The sequence below is a fragment of the Gymnogyps californianus genome, chromosome 14 (assembly GCF_018139145.2).
Source record: "Gymnogyps californianus isolate 813 chromosome 14, ASM1813914v2, whole genome shotgun sequence".
In the NCBI taxonomy this organism is placed as follows: domain Eukaryota; kingdom Metazoa; phylum Chordata; class Aves; order Accipitriformes; family Cathartidae; genus Gymnogyps; species Gymnogyps californianus.
The window spans coordinates 19,877,679-19,902,120 of record NC_059484.1 but is presented as its reverse complement, the minus strand read 5'-3'; the positions used below and the strand labels follow the sequence as shown (position 1 = coordinate 19,902,120).

Sequence of the window (24,442 nt, the reverse complement as noted above, 5' to 3'; positions counted from 1 at the left end):
CTGGATCAGGTGCTTTCATCTACATCATCTTTGCACAGATCAGATCAGCTACCTATATTAAAATATTCCCTCAATTTCTTTTGGAAATACCTATTAGCTGGATTCTGCCTACCCACTAGAACAAGCTCCTTGTTTTAGAGAGAAACTTGAAAAAAAAGAGTAGGATAAAAAAGTAAATACAAAATAACCCAGTATGCTGTATTAAGTATATTCTACGTTTCTGACTCATACTGTTTTTAAAAACATAAGCAAGGAAAAACATGTGTTTGTTTGACACAAAGAGATTGCCATTGTGTTTTGTAGTATTAGTCATAACCAGGAAATTCCCCAGTTTGTCTGGATTAAAAAAAAGCCAACCAAACAACACCACCTCCCCCCCCCCCCAACTTTAGTAAACATCAGAGTATTTAAATATTCAAGAACAAAAGTCTCACTGTCAAGGCACATACCTGGATAAAACAGTGGATAAGAAATTACAGCTAAATCAGACGTTAAGTGGACTCTGCACTTTAGGACAGGAATTTCCATACTAGATCACGTATCAGGCAAGCACGTATCTTACATTTCAGGATATTTTCTGAAACAGTTTACAGGAAGAGACTTATGGGACATGGTTGTTTACATTGGCAAATTCATTACAAGGAAGCTGCAGCTAAACGTGCTTTGCCTCAGATTCCTGCGGTTATCAGATAATTCTTCTGTAACACACTGAAAAGCAGCTGCTTCTAAATGTTCCAGTTCCTAGAAATAAGGTTTACCAAGAAAAATATCTGTACCAAGTTTTAGAACATACTCTTGTGTTTGCAATGAATATTTCAAAAAAGGTGGTAAGGCTGAAAAATTGTATCATGTCTTTTGGGCAAGGGAGACTGGCTGTTACGTGCACTCTCCTGACATGTATTTGCTCATGTCAAGGCTATTATACGATGTGCAGTGAGGCTTGCAAAATCCAGATTCTCAATTTTTGCACTAGCTTCAAATCACACACCGCATTTTAAACCCGCCTGCCAAGGGCCTGTCAACCTATTAAACAGGAGTGACGCTGAACCTGCCCAAACATTCGGATTTCTCTCCTCGGAAGAACTGACGGTACAACAAAACTATGTTTCTCGGTCTCATTCTCTGACCCGGTAACATTGGCCAGCTTCCTGCTACATCCAGAAATTAAAATACTAAACAAGTAGGGCAGAAAATGCAGGAAAAGCAGAGCAAACCCTAAAGCTCAAGACACTGGTAGGAAGAGTTTAAACAAAACAAACCACTACAGTCTATACAGCGTTTTCTACTTTCTTGATTCTATGACAAGCAGTCTGGAGGGCACACATCAGTCCGACTACTGGAGCCGGTTACGAAGAACAGAATATGGGGTATTGGTTAACGAAAGACTGGAATACAGTAGGAAAATGCAAAACTTCCATGACTGGCTGCCACAGCAGAAAGTACGGCCCCTAACAGCTCTGGCTGCAAAGGTTTAGGTTCTGTTTCTTAAGTCTTCACAAGACAGAACAAAACACGAACAAGTGCCACAAGAGAGAAATCTTTCACCACTCACATCTGTCAAAGTATAATCAGAATAGCACAAACGAGACTGGGTGTATGTATATATTGCATATATTTAAAGAAACACAGGTAATGCCAAGGGTGCTTCCACGACCCAAGGAACAATTTCTTGGCAGATGGTCAACAAGATTTTTTTTTTTTAAAAACAATTTGAAAACAATTCACTGATTACATGAGTTAAGGGACATAACAGACCTCACAGCAATCATACAGTTGGCACTTGAGAATCGAGAACCAGCAGTCAGAAATATATTCTGAATTTTGTTCTCAGTACATTCCACCATGAGGTCAATGCAGTGGCATAGATTAAACGCAAAAATTTATCTCTAAATATATTAATTGTGTGCGTGTGTACGTGCAAGTGTGTGAAAAGCACAGAACAAAGACAGGAGAATTGTTTCAGTCATCCAAATCGCACAGAAGACGTTAAAACAATTTAGACATAAAACTTTCACCACACATCAAAAGGGAAGAACCCCAAACTAACACCGCTCCCTCCACACACAGATGAAACCTTCTGCATCATTTAAAATAAATACGGCCTGGAAGCAGGCCACATCCAGGGTCAGATGTAAACAACGTCACCATACAGGTACAGTTGAAAACCAGCACTGGAATCAAGTGAATTTTGTGAGCAAAACTTCAGTGCTACAAATACTTTGTGCAAGACAACCCTTTCAATCTATGTTGAGTTAAAACATATCAAGTTAGAATTAATTATCAAAATCTTTCTTTGCATCTTTCTGAATTTGGTAACAAATTCAGCACGTGCAAAGTCATCTGAGTAAGATCGCAGAGAGGCATGTTCTCATAACCTTCACTATAATAAATAAGTTTCCTGTCCAGAGACAGAAGTCAAGGAATCAAAACCAATTAGCAGCTTCTTCTGGCAATTTTTACTTCTTGATGTGCATTAGCTCTGGAGAAGGTTCACTGAGGAATCCAGGTACCCCTGCCAGCCCTTGAACTCATTTTCAAGTATCTTTCAGCTGAACTATACACTTAAAGTTACAAAGGACTGATCAGACACTGTTCCATGGTACTACTGCATTAAAACAGCTGTGACTGAAAAATCTCATTGAAGGCTATACAGTATTTATGTTCATATAAAAAGAGAAAGTACGGAACACAGTGTTTAAATTAATAAATAAGGTTAAAATTACAGGAGACAAAGTGTTGCCACTAGCCCTTTCTAGAACGAATATTAGAAGAGAAGTCCATTTAACTTTCAGTCCCCCAGGAAGTACACAGGCGTTCCATCAAAAAGCCGTGCTTTTAAAAATCTCTGGATTTTCTTCTTCCTCCTTGGAATCCCTTGTGCTACTAGACGCAGGCCTGTATTCTAATCTGGGCGGTGGGGGGGGATGGGAGAAAAGAAAGAAAAAAGAAAATAACTTTAAAAATAGATGAGAGAACAGAGGGAAAAAAATCCCCAACCTTTGATATCCTGAATCCTATTTGACATTACAGGCTCCTAATTTTAATATCCTATTGAATTCAGTTGGACAGGTCCCTTTCTTACACCAGGTGTATGCTTATGTGCCATCTTCAGTCAGAGCTGTGGCAAAAGGCCAAACGCTCTCAATGCCTTCTTAGGTCAGTCGAACTAAATTGGAAGAGTTCAGCCCTTCACCAGTACTTATATGACTTTCAGGACGTAGAAAGATAAATTATAACCCACAAAGTGTCCCTATACCTTTATAAAGCAATACACTTTTACAAATGCATTCCCCATATGTACTTTTATTCAGTTCTCAGAGTAAAATGATAACTTTGGAGCCGAGAGATGTACATCCGAACATACACACTTGGGAAGAGGGACCAGGATTCCAGCCAAGCTCTTATATCTTCCACAGAGCGCTAACAACATTACCGAAACCAGCCCCTCCCTCTGACAATACCTAGGCAAGTCCACTCTTCCTCTCAGAATAGAGAACAGATGCATTAAGATCAGAAGGTGACACTTACCCTTTCACCAACAGCATTTGCTCAATTGTGTCCGGAAGAGGCATACCGTAGCTTTCTGGCAGAAATAAAGTCAGAATTCCTGATAGCACAGTCAGGCTCCCCATCAGGATGTAAGGCAGGAATCGATCATAGGCACCTAGCAGAATACAAAAGAAAAAAAAAAAAAAACCAAAAACACCAAAACCAAAAGCTAGCATCAGCTCTAAGTCTCCGATAATGTTTGTACCTAGGTACAGGGCTTTATCCGTGCAAGATTTATGCTTTCAGTAAAACCAAACCAACCAACCCCCCTCACAGTCTGGTATTCAAAGCATATGTTGTTATAAATGTGGTTTTAGGAACTCAAAAGACTGGGAAACAATAGCTATAAGAGCTGTCCCTACTGACTCAGTAAGACTGTGAGTCTTCAGAGCATCTCTTCAACAGGGCACAAAACACAATTTCTCTACGTTACGACAATTCCTCAGAGGTGTTGAGACCCCATTTTTACCTGCAGTTTCACAAGACACCTGGACCTGGAAACGAAAGCCCAACAACCCACAGAGGCAGGACACTGATCTGGGTAAAAAGCATTCCTTTCCAACCGCCAGCATCTCCCCGCTCATGCACAGACTAGTTAACTTACCGAGGTAAACGAAGTAAGGAGAGAGGATGCTGCCCAGTCTAGAGGCCATGGAACTTGCTCCAACTCCCATGTTTCTCACTACTGTTGGGTAGAGCTCAGCCGTGTAAACATAAACCATTGAAAAGGCAGATGTGATCCCAAATTTCCCTAACATCACCAGTAGAATAGATAGCGCACGAATATCTGAAATCAAAACGCAGTAAGAACTTCAATAAAGCTCTGACAGTTCATGGTACCTCTTAATTCCGTTGTGTTTGTATAACTCCTGCCTAATTAATTCCAGTATCTGGTGTCTTTTTTGCCTGTACATGTCTACAAGTATGGGCAACATTTTTTATTTTTTTTTTAAATTACTAGGACTCAACATTTTCATTTCCTCTTGAGCACAGGGCTTCCTGCCAAGCAAAAAATAAGGAGAATAGAGCAAGAACTGGAGAGGTCCTCTCAGATTTCAGGGGCCAGATCTCTGCTATTGCAAACAATGCCATATATCCCTTTTTAATAAAGTGAACAAAGTTAAACATTTGAAACAAGTTATTTTTGGTTTCCTGCTCTGGTTTCTCATTAACATTCCTAGCTACAAGTTCATAATTTAATTATAGGAAGCTGGGTTGTCTTTAACTGGGACAGTTAGATTTGAAAATCAAAACAGATCGTATCGGTGTCCAACCGACTCAAAGGACAGGAGACCAAAAAAAAAAAAAAAGAGAATGCAAGACATACATTACCTGTGTAAAATAAGCAAGGCAATTCTTGCGCATTCTCTTTTGTTTACTCTTTGATTTGTAAATAAGTGCTAAGCAACAACACCCCCCCATCATATTCAACATCATTATCAGTAACCAGTCCATAATGTTATTAATCTAACTGGCCTAAAGATACATATGGTTTGATATCCAATAAATGTTACTTTGTCCTCCTTTCCAGTTGCCAAACATTATTTTAAGTATCGACACTAATTCAGTACAAGCATCTTTGCTTATCAAAAATGCTTCTAACTGTGTAAACAAGCCATAAAGAGACAGTCCTTGACAGCTGTTTGGGAAGTAAGTTCTGCAGCCTCTTGGTAACCTCCGCTTACCAAATTCTGGTTGGTCTAGTCCTGGTTTTACACTTGGACCTTACCACAGCACCTTGTCAGGGACGTACATTAAAGGCAAAACTGGACTACAGTGCTAATCCCAACAGATCACAAAGCCAGTGCCCCACCTTTCAAAACGTATCTGAATTGACATGTTGCGTGAGCTCCTTGTGCAGCAGCACTGAGAACCAAGGAAGAGGGGCAAAGGTAGGAAACGAGTATCTGTATTGAGTCCCCTCAGGACACTTTTCCTCCACATCTGCCCAGTGCATGGTACTGCACTTCACCTATCATACATATTTGAGATCAACTAACGATTCCATACGTGAAGGCACCAGCTGAATGAAGAGAAGAACACAGCCTCCCAAGAACAACGCAGCAGCCATTGAATACCGTCGAGGGAGATTTCGAAGCAGCAGCCAGGAAATAACGTAGGCCGGCACTTCAATCACTGCCGAGAGGAAGCAGTTCACATAGACATCTCCGTGCAAGTTAGGTGTGTCAAGAGAAAGTCCAAAATAACCAACAGAGATTATCATCCTGAAAGAAGCAGAGTAACAGGATCAGACAATTTTCTCTTCTTCCTGAGGTTGCCATGAACCTCTTTTACATCTCTGTTAAGCACAGAAATCACTATGTAAGGCAAATTCAGCATCTGCCGGATTTGTTCACCTCTGAGGCAGCTGAAGTGCTGACTTCAGAAAGAGCAAGATAACAATTAAACAGTGCTGATGCTTTTTATCTTTCAAGTTGCTCTTAAATTCAAAGAAAAAATATATTTAAAAAAAATTTAAAAATATCCTATTCAGCATTAACACAATTAGGTAACACCAGAGCTGTTGCTAGCCTTGCTGAGGCATAGGCCTACGAGCCCATGGTCATAGGTGCTGGATAGTCCTGCAGCTATAGAGGTCATACTGCTTTTCTGATGCCATTGCATGACTTTGCAGCTGTCCATCCCACCCTCATTCAGACCTTGCAAGGAAGCTCTGCGTATTTGTCACTTTTAGACATCTCATTTGTCTCTGCTAGTCGTGCTGATGGAGAGGGGATGACTACTACTCACGTATGCCTCCACATTTCAGGTCACCCCTGGGAGATAAGTGAGGATCATTCACAAGGCAGTGATACAGCAGTTCCTATTACTAGTAGTTACAGCCTTAGCCTGAAAGTTTGGACTACTGAATTTTACTGCTGCTGAGGCCTACAGTAGCTTTTCATGATGTTCACCAGGGAGCTCTGGGTGAAGAACATTGTTTCTGGGTCATTACCCTCAGTGCTTTGTGTATAAAGTCAGAGAGGAGGAGTATGGCATCCTGGCAGACCCAAACAATCCGGGATTTTCTCTGCCGTGCCCCAAGCTGGCTGGGCAGCATCCAAGTCACGTTTGCACGGTTCGGTGCCTGGGTTGGTCAGTGCAGCAGGACAGAGCTTGGTGGCCAGGAACACTGCCATCTTAATTGTGCAGCTGCCAGATGAGAGCTGGCTTCCACGTGATCAAGGGAAACACACAACTGGCCTTGGAGACAAATCCTATCGTGTCTTGGGAGGTGCTGGGAAGAGAAGGTTATGCTTCACCAACAAGTAACACGTGGTAAACAAGGAAATAACGGGCGCTGGATCAGGACGTGTCCAGGTGCAACGGTGAGGCACAGAGCACTCAGCACTTCATCTCCTTCAGCATCGATGTTGTAACAGAACCTGGAGCAACATCACTGCACAGCACGAAGTGGATCGCTGACAACAGATTAGCTCTTCCTCCTCCTCACTTCACATGGGAAGAGCCTTCACGGTCCAATTGCTTAAAATAAGTTGCCCAGCGTACCTGGGAAGGTACGAAGTCACACAGCTGAGGGTAACCCCCCTGCTGCTGTGTGTGCCCTGCCAGCTAAAGCTGCTATTCTCAAAAGTAGTTATGCAGTGGTTTCCATGATGCTGTGCAATACGCCCAGTCCTGTGCTCCTAGGAGTTATTTTTACATACAATAAACTGTGTTTGCTGGAACTCACTTTCAGTAGCAGCTTGCCTTAGCTTATCACACTGGCAAACCTTGACACAGTTATACATTTTCTAGGAAAACTTTAGGGGTATTTACACACCCCAGGGTGACGAGAAGCCAAACTTCCTCCTCCCTGATGCAAACCCAGCAAAGAGGTTAGTTTAAAGGCCTGCTACTTACTCAAAATTAACAAAACACTCAGCAATATGTAAAGGTGATATACCTCTACCTGCAACCATCCTCTTTTACAGAGCTTCTTCTAGGAGATCTTTCAATTCATAATGCAGAATATACCATCAGTATACTATGGGTTGGAAAACGCTGCTGTGAGTCAGCACAAGATGCTTTATGTTTTGGGAAAGTAATTAAAAGGAGGTTAGGCAATTGACATGCAAGGTAAAAACAGTGCAAAAATTGCCCAAACCAACTGAACACTTTTCTGCAAGAGGAGGTAAGATTGTGTCAGTCAGTTGCACATGTTTGACTCTTTCTGCCTATCATAAAACTTCACTTACGTGGTAAAAAGCCCTTCAGCATATGGAATGGCTTACATACTGCCACGGCACTCTGTTTCTCGCAGATGCTTTGTCCTACCAGAAATGCTGTTCAAACAGGTTTTGCATTTGATTTGTACAACCACACATGCAAAATTGGCTGTGCCTAGGAACCCGCTACTGATCTACTCCATGCAGATTAGAGGTAGGGCAATCTCAATTCTCTAGCTCACTTCCAGTTAAAGGTGAGAGTCAGCAACTGGACTTGGAGGTAAGACAAAAGTATATGGGAACTGTATTGACATTTCTGTGAAGAACCAACATTACTTCTCTTTTTTGAGCTGTTTTCTGCTCAAGTTCCTTTCTCAGTGTGTTTGTAGCACTGTGCTTGGTGATGGGCAAGGGAATCTGGCTTAAATATTAGCCAAGTCATCCTTTGACCCGAAAAGCCACATCAGCTTGTACGCACTGGCAGCTCAGTGGACTGAACTCCAAGGCTTTGCCTCACTAAAGCACAGGAACATTGTTCAAAAAGGCAGCAAATAGCTCCAAAGCACTTGAGGGACCTTCTTGGTTAGGACACTGTAGGTACATGCACTAATGAAAGCTCACTTTTCAGCCTCTGGCAGGCTACAAGTTGCTCTCTCCATTCTCCCTCTTCTGAGCAATTACAGCTTCACTGAGATTTCCAGTAAAGGAAAATGACAACCGTTTAATCAAATTCAGCATAAAGTATGGCTTCAGCTAGTGCAAAACCAAGCTGAAGATGGCAGGTAGACAGAGTAGCTAGCAGGAAAGTCTAGGGAAATCTCAGATTAGAACTTCAAAGGCAGCTTTATCCCTTTAAGAGACAATAGAACAGAGATGAGAAGATTCTCCCCATAAGTCAGGCATCCCTGCGTTCAGACCCCTGGGCAGTAGTTCTCTGACTGGGAGACTGGGCATGACTCATTCCTCTTAAAAGACTTTGTTAGAGTCAGATGAGGATTCCCCAAGGCCCAGTATCAGGCAGGATTCCCACACATCATTGCCAGCTGATCTGATTCTTGCTCAGTTCAGGATATGCCTGATTGCTTCAGAAAGAAATAACAATCCAGATGTGTTTCTAGACTGTTACTGAAATGCAGAACCTATGTAAACAGAATTTTTTTGCTTCAGCCAGCAGATCGTTGGTTTTTGAGCTGGTTTTGTCCGTATCTCTTCAGAATACCTTAGTGTTCAAAGAGCAGTTTTTAATTGTTTTGCTGCTTTTGTGCTTACGTACTCCTGAACCACACTTGCTTACCAAAGAATCACTGACATAATTGTGATAGTTAGGATATTTCGGGTTTTCATTAGATCCAAAATGGTGTACGTCTGCTGCTTCTGGGAATTCAAATCTTGCAGCTGGAAACAAACACACAAACAAACCAACCATGGGAACATTAACTTCCTGCAAGTAGAATTATTGTGAAAATAAGGTGTCCCCCCCAACTTACACGTCAGTATTTTGATATGCTGCAGAGCTGAAACAGGTGCCTCACTTTTAACTAAACACATATAAGCCATAAGACCCAACTACCTGTGAAAGTAGTTGCTCCTCCCTAATTTAAAATCATTTAACATTTAGGCTGAAATTAATAATCATTTTCTCTGCCTGAGGCTTCACAAAGCAACTGCTTATTGTTACTTTTATATTTGAATTATAAAGCGACAGCATTAATTCACGATTTATATGTCACTACTGGCAGAGTTCTTATGTCCAGTTTTGAGCAGTACACCTTGAGGATCATGCACATCAACTGCACCCAGACAAGAGGAGAGCAACAAGGATGATGAGGCATTATCTGTAAAAGTAGAGGGTTTATCTAGCCTAAGGGCCAGAAGACCGAGGGCATCTTAAAAGACCAAGAATAGTCTTCAAAGACCAGCAAAAAAACCTGTCCTCTATGTCCACTGCAGACAAGGCAAGAAATAACAAGATTAAACTGCAGCAGGACAGATTTAGTAAATGACTCCTCATGCTGGACCTAACAGTAATGTATTTAAACTGAGACAAACTGGCTAATGAGCTAAAGAGTCCCCATCATTATCTAGCCTGTTTTTGAGATCATCTTCGAAGAATACAAGCAAAAAGTCAACAAACTTCTCCTTTCCCCATGAAACTTTCCAGCTCCTCAAAAGAAAACCACTTCCATGTAAACAATGCAAAGGTATTCATCCATGAAGCATGCGAACAAGTTTTGTGCTCGATAAGATCGTAAAAAAGGGAAGAATTTAAGGTTTTTTTAAATTTAGGACTTGAATTTATACCCCTAACAAGGAGTAACAAGGGATATATTTTTCAAAATATGTAAAAGGTGATTTAAGAGGACAAGTTCCATTGATTAAAACTATCGACTCAGACAAAGCAACACTATGTGGCTGAAGAACCACAGTTTTCTAGATGTCATATTTTTGCTATCGCAAAAGATGGTATGTTTTAAGGATTTATCACAGGTTACTTATTCATCAATTTAATGGTATTTTTAACAGTCTTACAGTAAGAACATTAACAAGATTTTGATCTTATAATCTTCCACAGAGATTCTTTTTTTCTGTTAGGACATTCTATATCTATCTGAATCTGTGACTCTATCAACAGTTAGAAATCTAACCAAGAAAGAAACAAGCATCCACCTTAGCAGCTCAAAATTATCAAATGAAAAAAGGTAATACTGAAATATTTTTAATTTTGACACTTTTTGAATTGTAAGCTGCCAAGATACCTCACTATTTAAGTGAAGACTTCTGTTTCCACAACTAGAAGAATCACTCTTGCCTGACAGACCTCTATTATGTGCAAGCACAATAAACTGTATACGAAGATTACTTCCTCCCTTGATTTTTTAAGTCAGCGTGACCTGAGAACGTCAAATTAAATTTTAATATGTTTAAAGACTGAATGCCTTTTGTTGGCACTGTGTAGTCCTTTACGGTATGTGCAAATTGTTATCAATAAAAGTAAACTATGATTGTAGCTTCAAAATAGTGCAATTACTCACTACTTCAAACTTTTCTGAACTCTTTCTACCTGGTCTAATATATCATCCTCTACTCTGTATTAGTTCAACTTACAATACTTTTTTCCCTAAAACATCACGCTGGTCCAGCAGAAGTAGTTGGATGTACTGCAGGACACAACACACCAATAAAGAGACAAAAGCAACCATTAGTTTAACTTAATTCCTCATCAACCTCTGTTCCACATTCAGTTAGTGACGTTTCTTTTGGCAAGCTAGTTGCTGGACACTGATTTGGGGCCCTTAACTCTTGTCCCTCCACTTCAAATATACCTTATCCCCTCAATGTCTTGTAAACTGTATCTGAGCTAATGGGAACATGAAGTTTATGTAACCCCTGCAGTCAGGTGAAAATTCTTTGAGTGATATTTTGTTCTGAAGACCTGGAGGATAAAACAGTGGTCTGATGCTGGTGCAAACTTCAGTGTATTTGCTTTCATAAATTTTCATTTTCTACAAAAGCCAAACAGTTCTTTACATTTGATAGCTTTCACTCTGCCTGAAGCCAAACCTCCCACCACACAAACTGCAGTCAGCTTGACAGCTCACAGCCCTTTCTCATAAATCACATGATCTTTCCCAAGTACTCTCCAGTTTTGCCACTATTTGTTGCCAAGAAACCAGCAAACAGGAAACAAAAAAAAGGACAAAAAACAAACAAACCACAAAACAAAACCAGGAACAGTAAAATTCAGAGTCACAGTTGATGAGAAAAAAGGACCCTGCCTTTTAGGAGCTGGGTAAGCAGACAACATAATCCTTAACAGCACAGGCTAGAACAAGAAGCTATGAGAAGGGCAGGGAGGGCAAAACAATTTGAAATTACATTATCATCCAAACATTTCTGTCCCCCTCGTGGGATAATTCAGCCAACCAGGCCCTATCTGTGCTCTGCAGCTTGTTTGCGACCAGTCACCTGCTGGATCCTAACTGTTTTTAAAATCTCTGGAGCCTAAATATTGCAGGTGCTGCTCTCCAGCTGCACGGGTTCAAGGAATGCTCCAAGCACGAGCTCAGGTTGCTTCTTCATCCAGATATCACGTTCCAACTGCATGAGGGCTAAGGGCCAGCCAGATTTCTGAGAACCTCTCTGCAGTGTAAACATGCTTCCTAAAAACTCAAGAGAGGCTGTGAGCCTTTGCTTTGCAGCTCTTCAGAAAGCAGACAAAAGAACGGCGTAAACAGACCACTGGTGAAGAAAAGTTTTGCACAGATTTTTTTGGTCACAGCATTACTTTTTCTTTAAAAAGAAAAAAGATGGACAGGAGTTCTGCATTTGAACAGCGCCTGTTCATCGAGCTCATTTTCCTTTGAGTGTCAGAATGTTAACCTGTGTTTCTGAAAGTTGATGTGCAATGACTTATCTGTAAATAAGCACCACGTACTCCAGCCCACCCTGCTGCAGAAGTCAGCATTTCCCCTTATCCAGTGTTCCCTGAGGCAACATCCCTACTCTTGCCCCTGCCTTCTGCTGCTTCATAATCCAGCTCCATTCAGAGATACCACACAGATCAGTATTTCTTTCTAATAACAGGAGACAGAGGATTCCAGGGACAGTGACCTTAAGCAGATGCTGGAGCTAGAGCTTATTTTCTGTTCTCCTGCTGGCAATGGGTGAGTTTGCATGCCTACAGCATGAGAAGGAAGGAGAAAAGAAGCGTGTTGTAATGAAAATCCAGGGGAAAAGCTATCATAAGAAGGTCTGGGTTTTCCTGCCATTCTTACTCTGTTCCAGCAAGACCAGGATGTTGTCCTATCTACAAATAAGTCTGGGCAAACAGGTTGGTTTGCACCTCAGCTAACTGCAACCCAAGCGAAGCTGTTTCAATCTCAGTAGCAAACACACTACAGTTTAATGGCTAACCATTTTCCTTAGCTTGGTACAGAGGCTTTGTAAAGCAAGTGAGTATGCAAGGGATTTTCATATCAATGACAAGATAATGTCAATTGTCAACCAGAACACAATTGGGCAACTGCCCAGACAGATTCTACAGATCTGCCTAGAGAGGTGCCCATTCTCCTGGCTTATGCAAACAGTTTGTCTGTCTGACTTTTGGAGGTCACGTCTGAATGAGTGTGGAACTGCTTCTACGCGTTAAGGTCACCAAACAGCTCAGACAAAGGGGAGACAACTAGAGGAAACAAGACCATGTTGGAAGAAATAGATGGGGAAGAAAAGATACTGCTGACTACTCCACCCTAAAGGGGCTCAAGTTTTGCTTTCCTTAATGTGGAATAGAAATTGGAGTTGAATATGGAGTTGAACTAGAATAATAGTATCTCCAGTGCCACTGGTCAGGATTAGTCCTGCGTTAGACTTTTACAGAACTGTATTAGACTGCGCAAGCATAAAATCTGTTCAGTGCAAATATTTAGATCACAAAGCAATAGGTACCTCAAATTCATTACCTTCCCCCAGAAACTAGAGTTTAAAAGGAAAAAGGTGGCTGTAAACTGGATCAAAAAGATGTTTGCATTAGAATGCATGTTGGCATTCCCACGGGAATGGGACAGCAAGGGCTTTGCAAATCTTAATGAAGTGGGGAAAGGGTATTCTGCTTTTCAGGAAAAGGATGACCTTTTACCCATTTGAGAAGTAAGTAATACACTGCAGGCATAACTCAATTCATGTGTCTGGAAATTAATCACTTTACATGGTCATTAATAGGTCCAGCAAACAACTGGACTGCTAAATGAATCTTACCTCACTAGGGTCAAGTATCACATCTGGGGCTGTAATGCCATTAGTTTTTGCAGCCTTTTGGATGATGTCTTCTGCCTCTTGAAATCTTCCCTGGGAGATCAGCCACCGTGGAGATTCTGGAATGACCCTGCAGAAAAGGTTCAGAATAACGAGCCTGCATTTCCACAGAAAGCACTGCTGGAGGCACCAGTACACATTGTTCCAGGCATGAAGAGCTCAAAACTTGCCACATCTTGCAGAAATTAGAGCAATGACAACAGGAAACCGATTTACAAGAGCAAACTAGCATACTGAACAAGAACAGACTAAAATGCATTTGTGGATTTTAGAAGTACTAAAGAAATAAGCAATGACTCTTAAAAAAGAGCAATCAAAACCTTCAAAGTATGGGAAAACAGTTTAATTAAAGAAATTCAGAAATGGGAATACACAAGCAGCATGCTGTACATTAAGAGGCATATCCTTAGAGAACACCACATATAAAATTAGTGACTGTAAATACTGTCATATAAAGGCAAGTCAGAAAATAGAATTCGCCTGAGTCATTCAACTTTGTGAAACTGGATGGAATCACAAACATAAACGCTAGTGTAAGTGAAGAAACACCACCACCATGTGGACTATTTAAACGTTACACGCCACCTAAAAGTAGTATTTCATTAACTATGGAAGAAAACACGGAAGTCTCACAGATGTGCAAGTACTGTTTTGTACCTTCTCGTAACTATGTCACCCTAGCATTGCCCAGCTTCCCAGAACAACTGGTTTCTCCTTCTGCCCTTAGTTCAGTCCTACTCTTAAAAGTTCATGGATTTCAGTTGGTGCAGAAGGATGAGTTTTATTGACTTTTTTTTTTTTCCTTTGCATGCGCATCACTTAATTTTATAGAAGCCTACAGAAAATGAAGAATAGGCTTTTCAGGCGTGAGTCAGATCACCCACAAAGCTATGGACTTGAAGCTAAACGACTGGGAAGAGTAAAGGACACAACGTCCATTCTTTACCTGCCCACTCCTGAATTTCATTGGTAAAGGCTGGTTGGCTTGGAGTCTGGATCTTAAAAATCTGCAGACAGGACCTTTTAAAGACTAAAGTCTTTTAACTTAGTTATACTCACCACCAGAGCGGGATGCAGAGCAGCCCAGGTAAAGTGAGCGCCAGCAGCAGCATCCGCCAGTCTCTGATGAAGTAAGCGAACAGCGGCAGCAACATGTAGCCAAATGCATAAAAGATGCAAACGCCTAGCGTGCAGAACAGCACACGAATTGATTTGCCAAGAATTTCTGTGCCTGTTCAAAACAGCAGAGTGAAGATTAGTATTTTAACTTAATAGCAACCAAGTAACTTACCAAAAATACCTCTAACAATTGGCTTTGAAATATACTACACTAGATAGTTATACTGGATAGTTACCCTGTACAGCGCGCACTGCCATCCAGTTTTAGAGGCACCACAGATCTGCTTCATGCAGTGACCCTGCATCAACCCAGGTAATTATACATATAAAAGGAAGAGAACCAGGCCATACAGTATTTCTGCAGCTCGAAGTAGCTAATACTTCTGTAATTTTATCTTCTTAGAATCTCATGTTTTACTCGAGGAGCTAGAACCACCTGACATACTACAAAACATTCACAACAGTTAACCTCAACTTGATCTCTATAGGCCCTCTTCAGCTTATGGAGAGAGATCAGCTTCTTTAAAGGATAATTTAGAGATGCCTAAACTAGGTTCCTGACCTGTATCACCTTCTAAAACACTATTTCGCTATTAGCCAAAAAACCTGGCAGTCTTTCAGTGTACACATGGGGAGTTCATGTTGGGTCACTAACAAAGGCCAGGCTACCAGCAGTGGAATTAAATGCACGAACAAGGGTCGATGCTTCTCTTTGAAATGCTTTGGGACCTGCAAATCAAGAGACACAGAAAGAAGTATAATCTTCCTCATTTCCACAGAAATCAAAGAAGATTACAGAAGTTGCAGCAGGATGTCTGCAGTGAGGTTAGCTAAACACTGCTTTCACAGCTGCACTGGTGTTCTTTGGCCCAAAAGGAATTTCTTGCTAACGTTTGGTACTTTGGACAGTGAGGTCACTGTAAATAACATTAATAAAAAAGATTTTTTTTTTGAAATCTCAGATTCATAAGGTAATTCACATTCCCATGATCAAGTATGGTCTTAGTTAAATTGAAAGTATACAAAGCAAGAATCATTATGCGATTTAAATTTTTACTACAGGCTGTTTAAAGGAGACTTTATAACGCTTAGTCTAACTACTTTTTTTCTTTTGCAAGTTTTTAAACCAAATAGGCATTTAGGCCCCAAAATGGACAACAGAAATCCCTGAAAAATCATGTCTTACATGTCTTATCTCTCCAACTAGAAGATGGACTTTGTTTCGAATAATCGATTTCTGGTTTTTTTGCCTTTTCACGATGGTAAGTCACAGAATTAATTCAGATTGCACCTCTATCAACTGGAAACTTCCAAGGAGAGGATGAGTTATCCATGTGCGGTGAGGACACACTCTTAACAGCGTTGCTTGGCAAAACAAATCAACCCTAAGCCAGTACTGAAATGGAGCAGGAAAAGTACAAGACTAAATAACGCATACTGTGCCCAGCAGGACTTTCATACCAAGAACAAATGCTGCCACGTAGTTAGATATCTGTCCCATGCCGACCAGCACAAAGAACACTGAAAACATCTCCCAGCTGGTAGAGAAGACCTGTATGAAGCTGAAGCCAGTCTGCATTGCCAGAGTTGCAAACAGCACCTTCTTCCTTCCAAACCTTCCATGAACAGATTTAAAAAAAAAAAAAAAAAAAAAAAAAAAAAAAAAAGATGATACAACAGCATGAATGAAATCTTCACAAACAGCAAAATAAGATTACTCATATGCATACTTAGGGAGATACAAAACATCTGCAAAAAGCAGAGGCTCAGGAAACGTGACACTGGCACAACTATTCTAAATACATGAAAAAAAATCCACTGGCCAAGAGAAAATAATATTCCAAGGGCTGGTAGTTAAGTTGTCTTTAAGTATGTGCTGGAACACTATTCCTTTCTTACTGATAGGATGAGCAGGGAGACAAATCATCGGGAGCCAATTATTTAAAATGCAAGAGTATTAGATGCTCCTTCTCCTCTAAGGAGCACACAGTTCACGACACAGATCAGCATGTTTAAAAAAAAGAAAAAGAAGGAAAGCTTCTGAAAGAGAGGTAAACCTCAAGTCTGTAAGATGCTGTTATCAGTAAGTGATCCCATGCTGCAATCTTCATTCCACTTGGTAAAAAAAATGAACTAGTTTAGGGGATTCTAGCAGTTCTATCGATGAAGAAATTAAACTAAACCCAACCCATCAAGCTGTTAGAAGAGTCAGTGCCGATGTCCTGGCCCGGGCAGCCCCACACCACGAGCAGACTTTGCCGCCTGCAACAGGACATCTGCTGAGCGCAGGTTCACACAACCCCGCTCCGAAGTTAGACTTGAGACCAGGAGCTCTACAGTCGGTGCCACAAGCCTCAGGTAGGTCACAAGGCATTAAGAACAGACCGTTACTTGAACCCACAAAATATTTTGTCAATCTCAATGTCGCGCCCGGCCAGGCGCAGGGCTCAGGCTCGCTGCAGGACTTTCTGTACCAGACGGGCAGATGGCGGCAGCAAAATGCCGTAGGCAGCCTCGCTGGAGGAGTCTCCTGGCGGGGCTGCCGGATGCACTCGGTGTCCTGACCACGAGCTACCTGCCGTTCAGTGGCTACGAGAGTAACTGGATGAGCTGCACTGATGGCCTCCTCCACTGCACCTGGTGAGGATCTGTGTCACCATGTGAAGGAGCTGCAGGAGGAGACTCCCCGGACTGTGAAGGTGGGAAGCTCATGGCTTCTGGCGCCAGGAGAACAGCTCGGGCTTCACCTGCCGGTTAGTCACCATGGAAGACACTCAGCATCCTTGTAGCAGACGAGGGGCTGGGAGCTCTTTTGAACGAAGCACCCGAGCCCTGCAGCAGCACCAGGATGAAGTGGTGGGAGACTCCCCATGGCGAAGAGGGGAAATCGCCCCTCACGTGGGAGAGCAGCTGGAAGGCATGGAGCTCTGCCTGGGGACGGATGACAAGCCAGCTCAGAGCTTATGGGTAGGGATTAGCAGGCAGACCAACGCTGGCACCGCTGTGGGTGTCTGCTGCAGACCACCCCATCAGAAAGGGGTAAACGAGGCCTTCTTCAGACAACCCCAGGAAGCCTCGCGTTCAAAGGCACTGGCCGTCACGGGGGACTTCAACCACTCCAATACCTGTTGGAAGGACAAGACCCAGGAGGTTTCTGGAGTGCATCAATGACAACTTCCTAACACAGATGACTGAGGAGCCAACAAAGGGAGACGCTGCTAGACCTCACGCTTGCAAACAAGGGAGAACTGTTTGGGGATGTAAAGGTTGGCAGCAGCCATGGCTGCTGGCTGCGCGATGGTGAAGCGCAGGATCGTGAGGGGAGGAACAAGGCAGAAGGCAGGATCACAGGGACAGCAAACACTGGCCTGATCAGGGATCTGCTTGGAAAAATCCCATGGCATGCGGCTCTCGAGAGAAGTCCAGGAGAACTGGTTGATTTTCAAGGATCACTGCCTCCAAGCTCAAGATTGGTCCAACCTGATGAGCAGGAAACCACACAAAGGCCCTGAACGATGCTACAAGATTTGTGGCATAGGGATTATGTTTCAAAGAAACAGAAACTCTACAAGTAAATCAGCAAATTAGAGGACCACGTATTGTTCTCTGGGAATCATGAAGACAGCACACAATGCATTGCACAGCAAATCCCAGGGAGAGAATCAGAAAAACTGAGCTTTAAAACAAACAAAAAAAACCAAACAACTGTCAACATCACAAAAATTAATGGTGTCTTCCTTTTTTTATGTTTGTACTGATAAACAAGAAAGCCTTGCTTCTCTGGAGTACAGCTGAACAGCATTCATGCTTTGCAGCTTCCACAAATGCTTCCATTGGACTTAGATGCTGCATTTGATGATGAGGAAGAGAAGCTATGGGTGTTTATAAAAAGAGAATTTTGAATTTGACCTCAAAAAAAGGAAAACAAGCCTCAGGGATCTCTCTGAACATAGTCCAAAGTAATTAGAAGATAATGTCATTGATCTGATTTTTCCAGATGAAACTTATCTCCTACACCTGTTTTCTGGCATAAAACCAGTTTGCTCCAGAAGTGATTTCGCTGAAAAAATAAACAGATAAAGGTAACACTCACTAACAACCTTGGTAACTTTCTGTTCCAGTTCAGGACATTTACTCTATACGCTTTGTGTACACTCAGATTAGCCAGTCACAGAACAAAGACATGTTAGTACTTGCAGAAAGACATTTACAGGAAACTTCACATACAAGAATTGCTTACAAAACAGCATCAAACAAAGAGCCAGCAGCTCTGGTGTATATACTTTACTTGTCTGAGAGCTGTCCTGATAAGAAAGATCCGAGCAGGACGCCCACAAAGAACAGGGAGGTGCTCAGGGGTCCCTTCCAGTCGTTGTCACAGACGAGATTCCACTGCAGGGAAAGAGAACATGAAAGTCTTCTAATAAACAGGATTTCCCCTCCCTCCTAAACATCTTGGCTGAGCCCAGACGAAAATATACCTTCTGGCCAGAAAACCTCCACAAGAGAAAGAAGTAACTAACCTACTGCACAGATGCAGCTCCATGAAAATAAGGGGAAGGGATGCTGGGCAGCGGAGGGCAAAGGCCACCCGCTCTGAGCCATTTCGGGAGCGATCCAGCTGAGGCCCCAACACTGCCTTCAGGTGTGACCCGTGTGGCTTTCTTTACGCAGGTGATGGCTGTGGTGTTTCCCCTACACGTATATGAGTGACGGTAACTAATAATTTCATAATGCACTTGGTTCAGCTCCCTTTCAAAGGCTCTGCAGCCCCTTAAACTGCTGCAGCTCTGCTGGTTTTGGAAGGAGTGAGAAGAGACCCCAAACTTGATTTCCCTGCATATGGCAAAGTCTGCCATTAAAAATTCACATTTCTACTTTAAGAGAAATTGAACTATAGAAACAAGAATATAGAAAAAAATGCCTCTATTACTTTTTAATATGGTTTTGAGAGAGACTGGAGACTGTTCACTCCTCACTGGGAACCTAACTAACATCAATTATAATCTTTGGAATACAAATTGAAATATACACCAAACCAACCAAGATTTCCAGAATGAAAACAAAAAAAAGGAGAAAAACAAGATATGTATTAAATGAAGATTGCAATAGTTTCCAATCTCCTACCCACTTCAGTGTGATGTTTTTGAAATTGCACTCCTGTTATTTTTGTATCTACACCAACAGCTATTATTGAAAGAGTCTTAATTTTATTTTGGTTATCTGGGGGGGGGGGGGGGGGGGGGGGGGAAGTGTGTAAATATTAGAAGAAAGAACAAAACCCAGCAGGGACGCCTCGTCCCCTACCTCACTGCTATGCTGCGACTGGAGGAGTTCCCAGAACTCTTCCCATCGTCCTGCCACGTTACCCGGGAGCCTGCTGGCAGAGGGCAGGAGGTGCCGAAGCCCCACAGGAGAGGAATCTGGAGGCAACCAATGCTTCTGATGTGAGGCCAAACCCTCCTGAGCTTAGTTATTCAAACAGCGCCCACAGGGCCCCTTCTGATGCTTTAGGGATGGAAGCTTTTAGTTTTTCATCTGTATTAAAAAGGTTGAAATGAAAATATTCACCCTGACCCCAATAATTAATCCCTCTTGCCCCCCAATTACAATTAATTAAGTATAGCGTGTTTTCCTCTCAGTTTTTTTAAATTTGTACTGGAACACCCGTCAATGCTTTGATCCGCCCCGTAAGAAATGCAGCTGCTGTGCGTCCCAGCTCGGCCATCCACCTCGTCCGTGGTCCCGCACGCGGGAACGCCAGCGTTTTGCTTTGTCTGCCAGCCCCGTCTCCTTAGCATTAAGCCTTTGACTGCCGGAATCTCACAGCCCTCAGTCTGTTAACAGTTCACGCTACAACTACATCCTAGGGTATGTTTTAAGGTTGGAGGATCACTAAAAACCATGCACTGAATGACCAACACCGGCAATGGCCTTCCACTCCCAGATCCCCATGGCAAAACTCAACTGAGCCACCACTTATTTCATGCAAGAGCATCCAGTTTTGAATTAGAACTGGAAGTTCTTCTAGAGGCGAACGATGCTTATTCATACAGGCTGCACTCTTATCGGCATTTGCGTAACTTTAGCCACCAACCCTTACCCTATCTTATGAATTCATCTCATCAGTATTATTTTTTTTTTAAGGTCATGGGAGCAAACAAAATGCACCTTTGCCCAATTTGTAACTGTATTCAAGTCATTTCCTAACCTCTCCTTTGATAAATCTGATTGTGGTTTTATGTCTGAAAAATCTCTCCTTATATCAGACTTCACAATCCTCGACATTATTCTCGCGCTTATTCCCCTTTATGGCCTTTCCAGCCTCACACCACCTGAAGCACAGGCAGCAGCACTCAATGCAACGCTCCAATAAATCCTACCAATGCCATCAATTATGCATCATTACAGAAATTCCTTTCAGAATTGTGGCTTTCTAATGTGCTCATTTATACCACTCATGTAAGGGATTTAACTTACTATAGTTATCAATATATTTTAGATTAAAAACTGTAATTAACATTTATAATTAAAACTGTATTTATTCATTAAAAGCTGTAGTTCATTATAGATTAAAGAAAGTTTGAGCAATTCTGTCACGACCCCAGAGGCTAATCCAGCCAGGAAGCTTCAGCAAAATGTATCTGGCAACTTGGAAATATGCAGCAAATTATCATTATCAAATTTACATTGGCCAAAGGTTTCAGTGGTTATCATATGCCTTCATATGATGACACTTATCAGGAAAACAAATACAAATCTTGCATTAATTGCAACCTGCAAAGACTTGCCTACTCACAAAGAATCATCTTTGTATCAGCTACTGGAGCCAGACATCTTCAATAACAGAACTAAAAATCTAACTAGCCAAACATCTATCTCAGTGATTTATAGTCTATCATTACTAAATGAGTCATTATTTTCCAGCTGATCACCCTGTGCTTGAGTTAGCCGTCTCCTTTCATCTATTTTACACCCTGTATTTTGGCACAAGGCTGCGCAACACTTGGCTTTCCAGACACTGGCATACTTGTGCCCAGTAACAAACATTTTCTTCAGACAACTGAGGTAGAGACGTTGCTTGGAAAAGTTCATGGTATTAAAATGTTTTGCACTGTTCTGCCAAAAGCTTCTTGCATTGGCAGGTGGAAACATATTGGTCCTTAAAATGTGGCAGTGATTACCAGCTTTATTAACGTGATGTTAGGAGCTGTTATGCTGAAAATCACTTGAACCAGGCACCAAAGTGAACTTCAATATCAAATTTCCAAGGGAAAACTACCTTGGTTGTGCAATACCAGTTATTTACAGACTCCACAGATGCACAATAATCAGAACAAAGGGATTTTAAGGTCTGTTACCGCTTGCCCCAGTAAACGAATGCTGAAGTCTTCAACTTTTTAATGACTCACCAACAAGGTCTACTATATCGCCTGTTAGTCATGGTGGCATCAGTCTTCCAGAACCGTTCTGCAACCAGACTCTTCCCTCAACTGTACGTTGCCCAAGAAGAACTCACCGAAGCATCACTGTTAGAAGACCAGCATCGCAAAGAGCGAGTGTCCCAGGAGTAGTTACTGATTGAATTCTGCTGCTGGCAGTGCTCTTTGGACACAGTATATCATGACCCAGTGCCCTAAAATCATGTGCTTTTTTCACTTCTCAGTATCCTTTGAGTTAGCCTGCTAGCTGTAACGGCCTTTGCCCCAGTGAATGAGATAAGGTTCACCTCAGCAAGGGATCGGGGCTCCAAACAGGAGAAAAACATTTCAGCTTTGTTTCAAACAGCAGCTGCTGATGTTGTGAAGCATCGAGCTCCTGAACACTGGTACCCAACGCTCAAGGCACGGCACAGAGCATTCTCACTCAAATAAATTTATAAATTACATTATTATAATTTTAGAAGAAGACATCCTTCTGTTGGAATTTAAACTTATCTTCTTACTCAGACAGCTTGCAGATACTTCGGGCTGTAGCTACTTCCCGAACAATTCATCAAGTTGGGGTGATATCTTCATCTGCAGCCTCACACTTAATAGCAATAATCACTTATGCATCAGAGGCAAGTTGCATGGTGAGACATGCACCTCCATAACAGATTCCTGGCTGATACCAGCCGCTGGCGAGGACACGTGGGAAGAGGGGATGGGGAAAAGAGGACAGGCTATGGAGACGGCCAGAAAATGTGGACAGCTTGGGGAGAAGGCGGGGGGACACCACAAGGGAGAGGGACTGAAGCAGTTGCTTCTTGAGCACAGGTGTGGGGCCAGAGTATGAAAGAGTCCTAGGTATGCACAGTCATCACTTAAGCACCTCTTCAGGAGAGCACTTTCCAAGTTCTGCTTCATCTCTTACATGGCAAGTCAGCTACCTGGAACCACACCTCCAAATCCCTTACTATAAGGCAAGCCCAGTTACAAAACTGAGAATAAAAACCCTGAACACTCCCTCAGATCTCCTCCCTCCCCCAAACACAAGACCCTCCCCAGCCACATTTTATTAGCTTCCAGCCTTTTATCACAATACACCTGAACAAGAAGTATTACTGCAGGTTTAGCTAGAATTACACTAAGCAGCATACGTAGAAGCATCAGTCTTGCTAGACTGGTATTTCCTGTATTCTATCTTACACCTTTCCAATATTAAACTGAACATTAATATAACACCTCTATCCAAAAAGAAAACTACCCTACAATTTTCACACAAACCGCAATCACAATGCAATTCGGACTCCAAGATGAAATATTTGAATTCTTTAAACTGCAAACTGTGGAACAACCTTCAAAGCATAAAACAACTAAAATTGCAAGGCAAGTTTAGGCAGGCAGGATGTCACAAGTCCAGCTGCAGATACTGCCATACCACCAGTAAAAAATATCGTTCCTCTGAGTTCTCTAAGCACTTCAAAACCTGAATGGGTAAAGACTAATTTCCTGTGTACAGGCTCTGCATCCACTGCACGTGCAGAACACCACTTGCCTCAAAAGGAGAGCTGGCACTTCATGAATTACTAACAGCAAATCCTGCAACGGCTCTCATCCAGACACCGATGCAGATCCCTTATCCTGCTTCACTTTCGCTGCAATTATATCACCTTGTAAGAGATGACAAAACAGGAAATAACGAAATTCTAGCTGCTAATAACAAGATGCCTATCCTATTTAAGCATAAAATTTGCCCAATATTTTTAATGCATCATAACATGGAAATGGCAAGTCTAATCATAGGGGAGCTCTTCAAAACATCTAAAGTTCTTGCAATACAGCGTCACAGCAAACAAATATATACCACCACCAAATATACACCACTACCAAATATGTTTGGAAAGTTACGGAAGTAGTTGCAAGGCCACCAACAATGTAATTTAGGACCTCACTTGAAAAAAGCATGTTTCTCAGATTAGAGAGAACTGTTCCACCGCAGGAGCACTCGCACTTCCCTAATACCATTACTGGAACCCTAAACAAAGATGAACTATGACAAATACAAAAACTTCAAGGCCCTTACTTGGTTACACCCTTGTTATATAAGGAAAAGGAATTTTTACAGTTACAATATATTGCATCCTCCCACTCTTTTTTTTTTTTTAAACTGTTTTCCTCTCTTACTGAGAATAACACGCGTGATTGAAAAAGGAAGTGGGATAGTTCCATGTGCTAATATTTTCTTTTTAAAATCAACATGTTAGCAAGAATTTCTGAAGCTAATCCAATATCCTGTACTCTCTCCTATCACTTGCTTCTCTCTGTAAGTAAAGGCAAGTTCTTAAAAAAAATCCCGGAGTCTCACAACTG

General features: G+C 41.9%; 1 protein-coding gene across 1 annotated transcript in view; it reads right to left on the bottom strand.

The window, feature by feature from the left end:
• Positions 1–402: 402 nt before the first annotated feature.
• LOC127021799 (solute carrier family 22 member 5-like) overlaps positions 403–24,442 on the bottom strand; it is a 28,412-nt gene continuing 4,372 nt past the window's right edge. The window contains exons 2-10 of the mRNA XM_050905048.1: positions 18,937–19,040; positions 16,110–16,264; positions 14,589–14,760; positions 13,473–13,599; positions 9,013–9,113; positions 5,560–5,774; positions 4,154–4,336; positions 3,529–3,664; positions 403–2,907 (exon numbers count right to left, since the gene is read on the bottom strand). Of these exons, the coding sequence (XP_050761005.1) occupies positions 2,820–2,907; positions 3,529–3,664; positions 4,154–4,336; positions 5,560–5,774; positions 9,013–9,113; positions 13,473–13,599; positions 14,589–14,760; positions 16,110–16,264; positions 18,937–19,040 (1,281 nt within the window). The 3' untranslated portion in view covers positions 403–2,819. The remainder of the gene's footprint in view (positions 2,908–3,528; positions 3,665–4,153; positions 4,337–5,559; positions 5,775–9,012; positions 9,114–13,472; positions 13,600–14,588; positions 14,761–16,109; positions 16,265–18,936; positions 19,041–24,442) is intronic.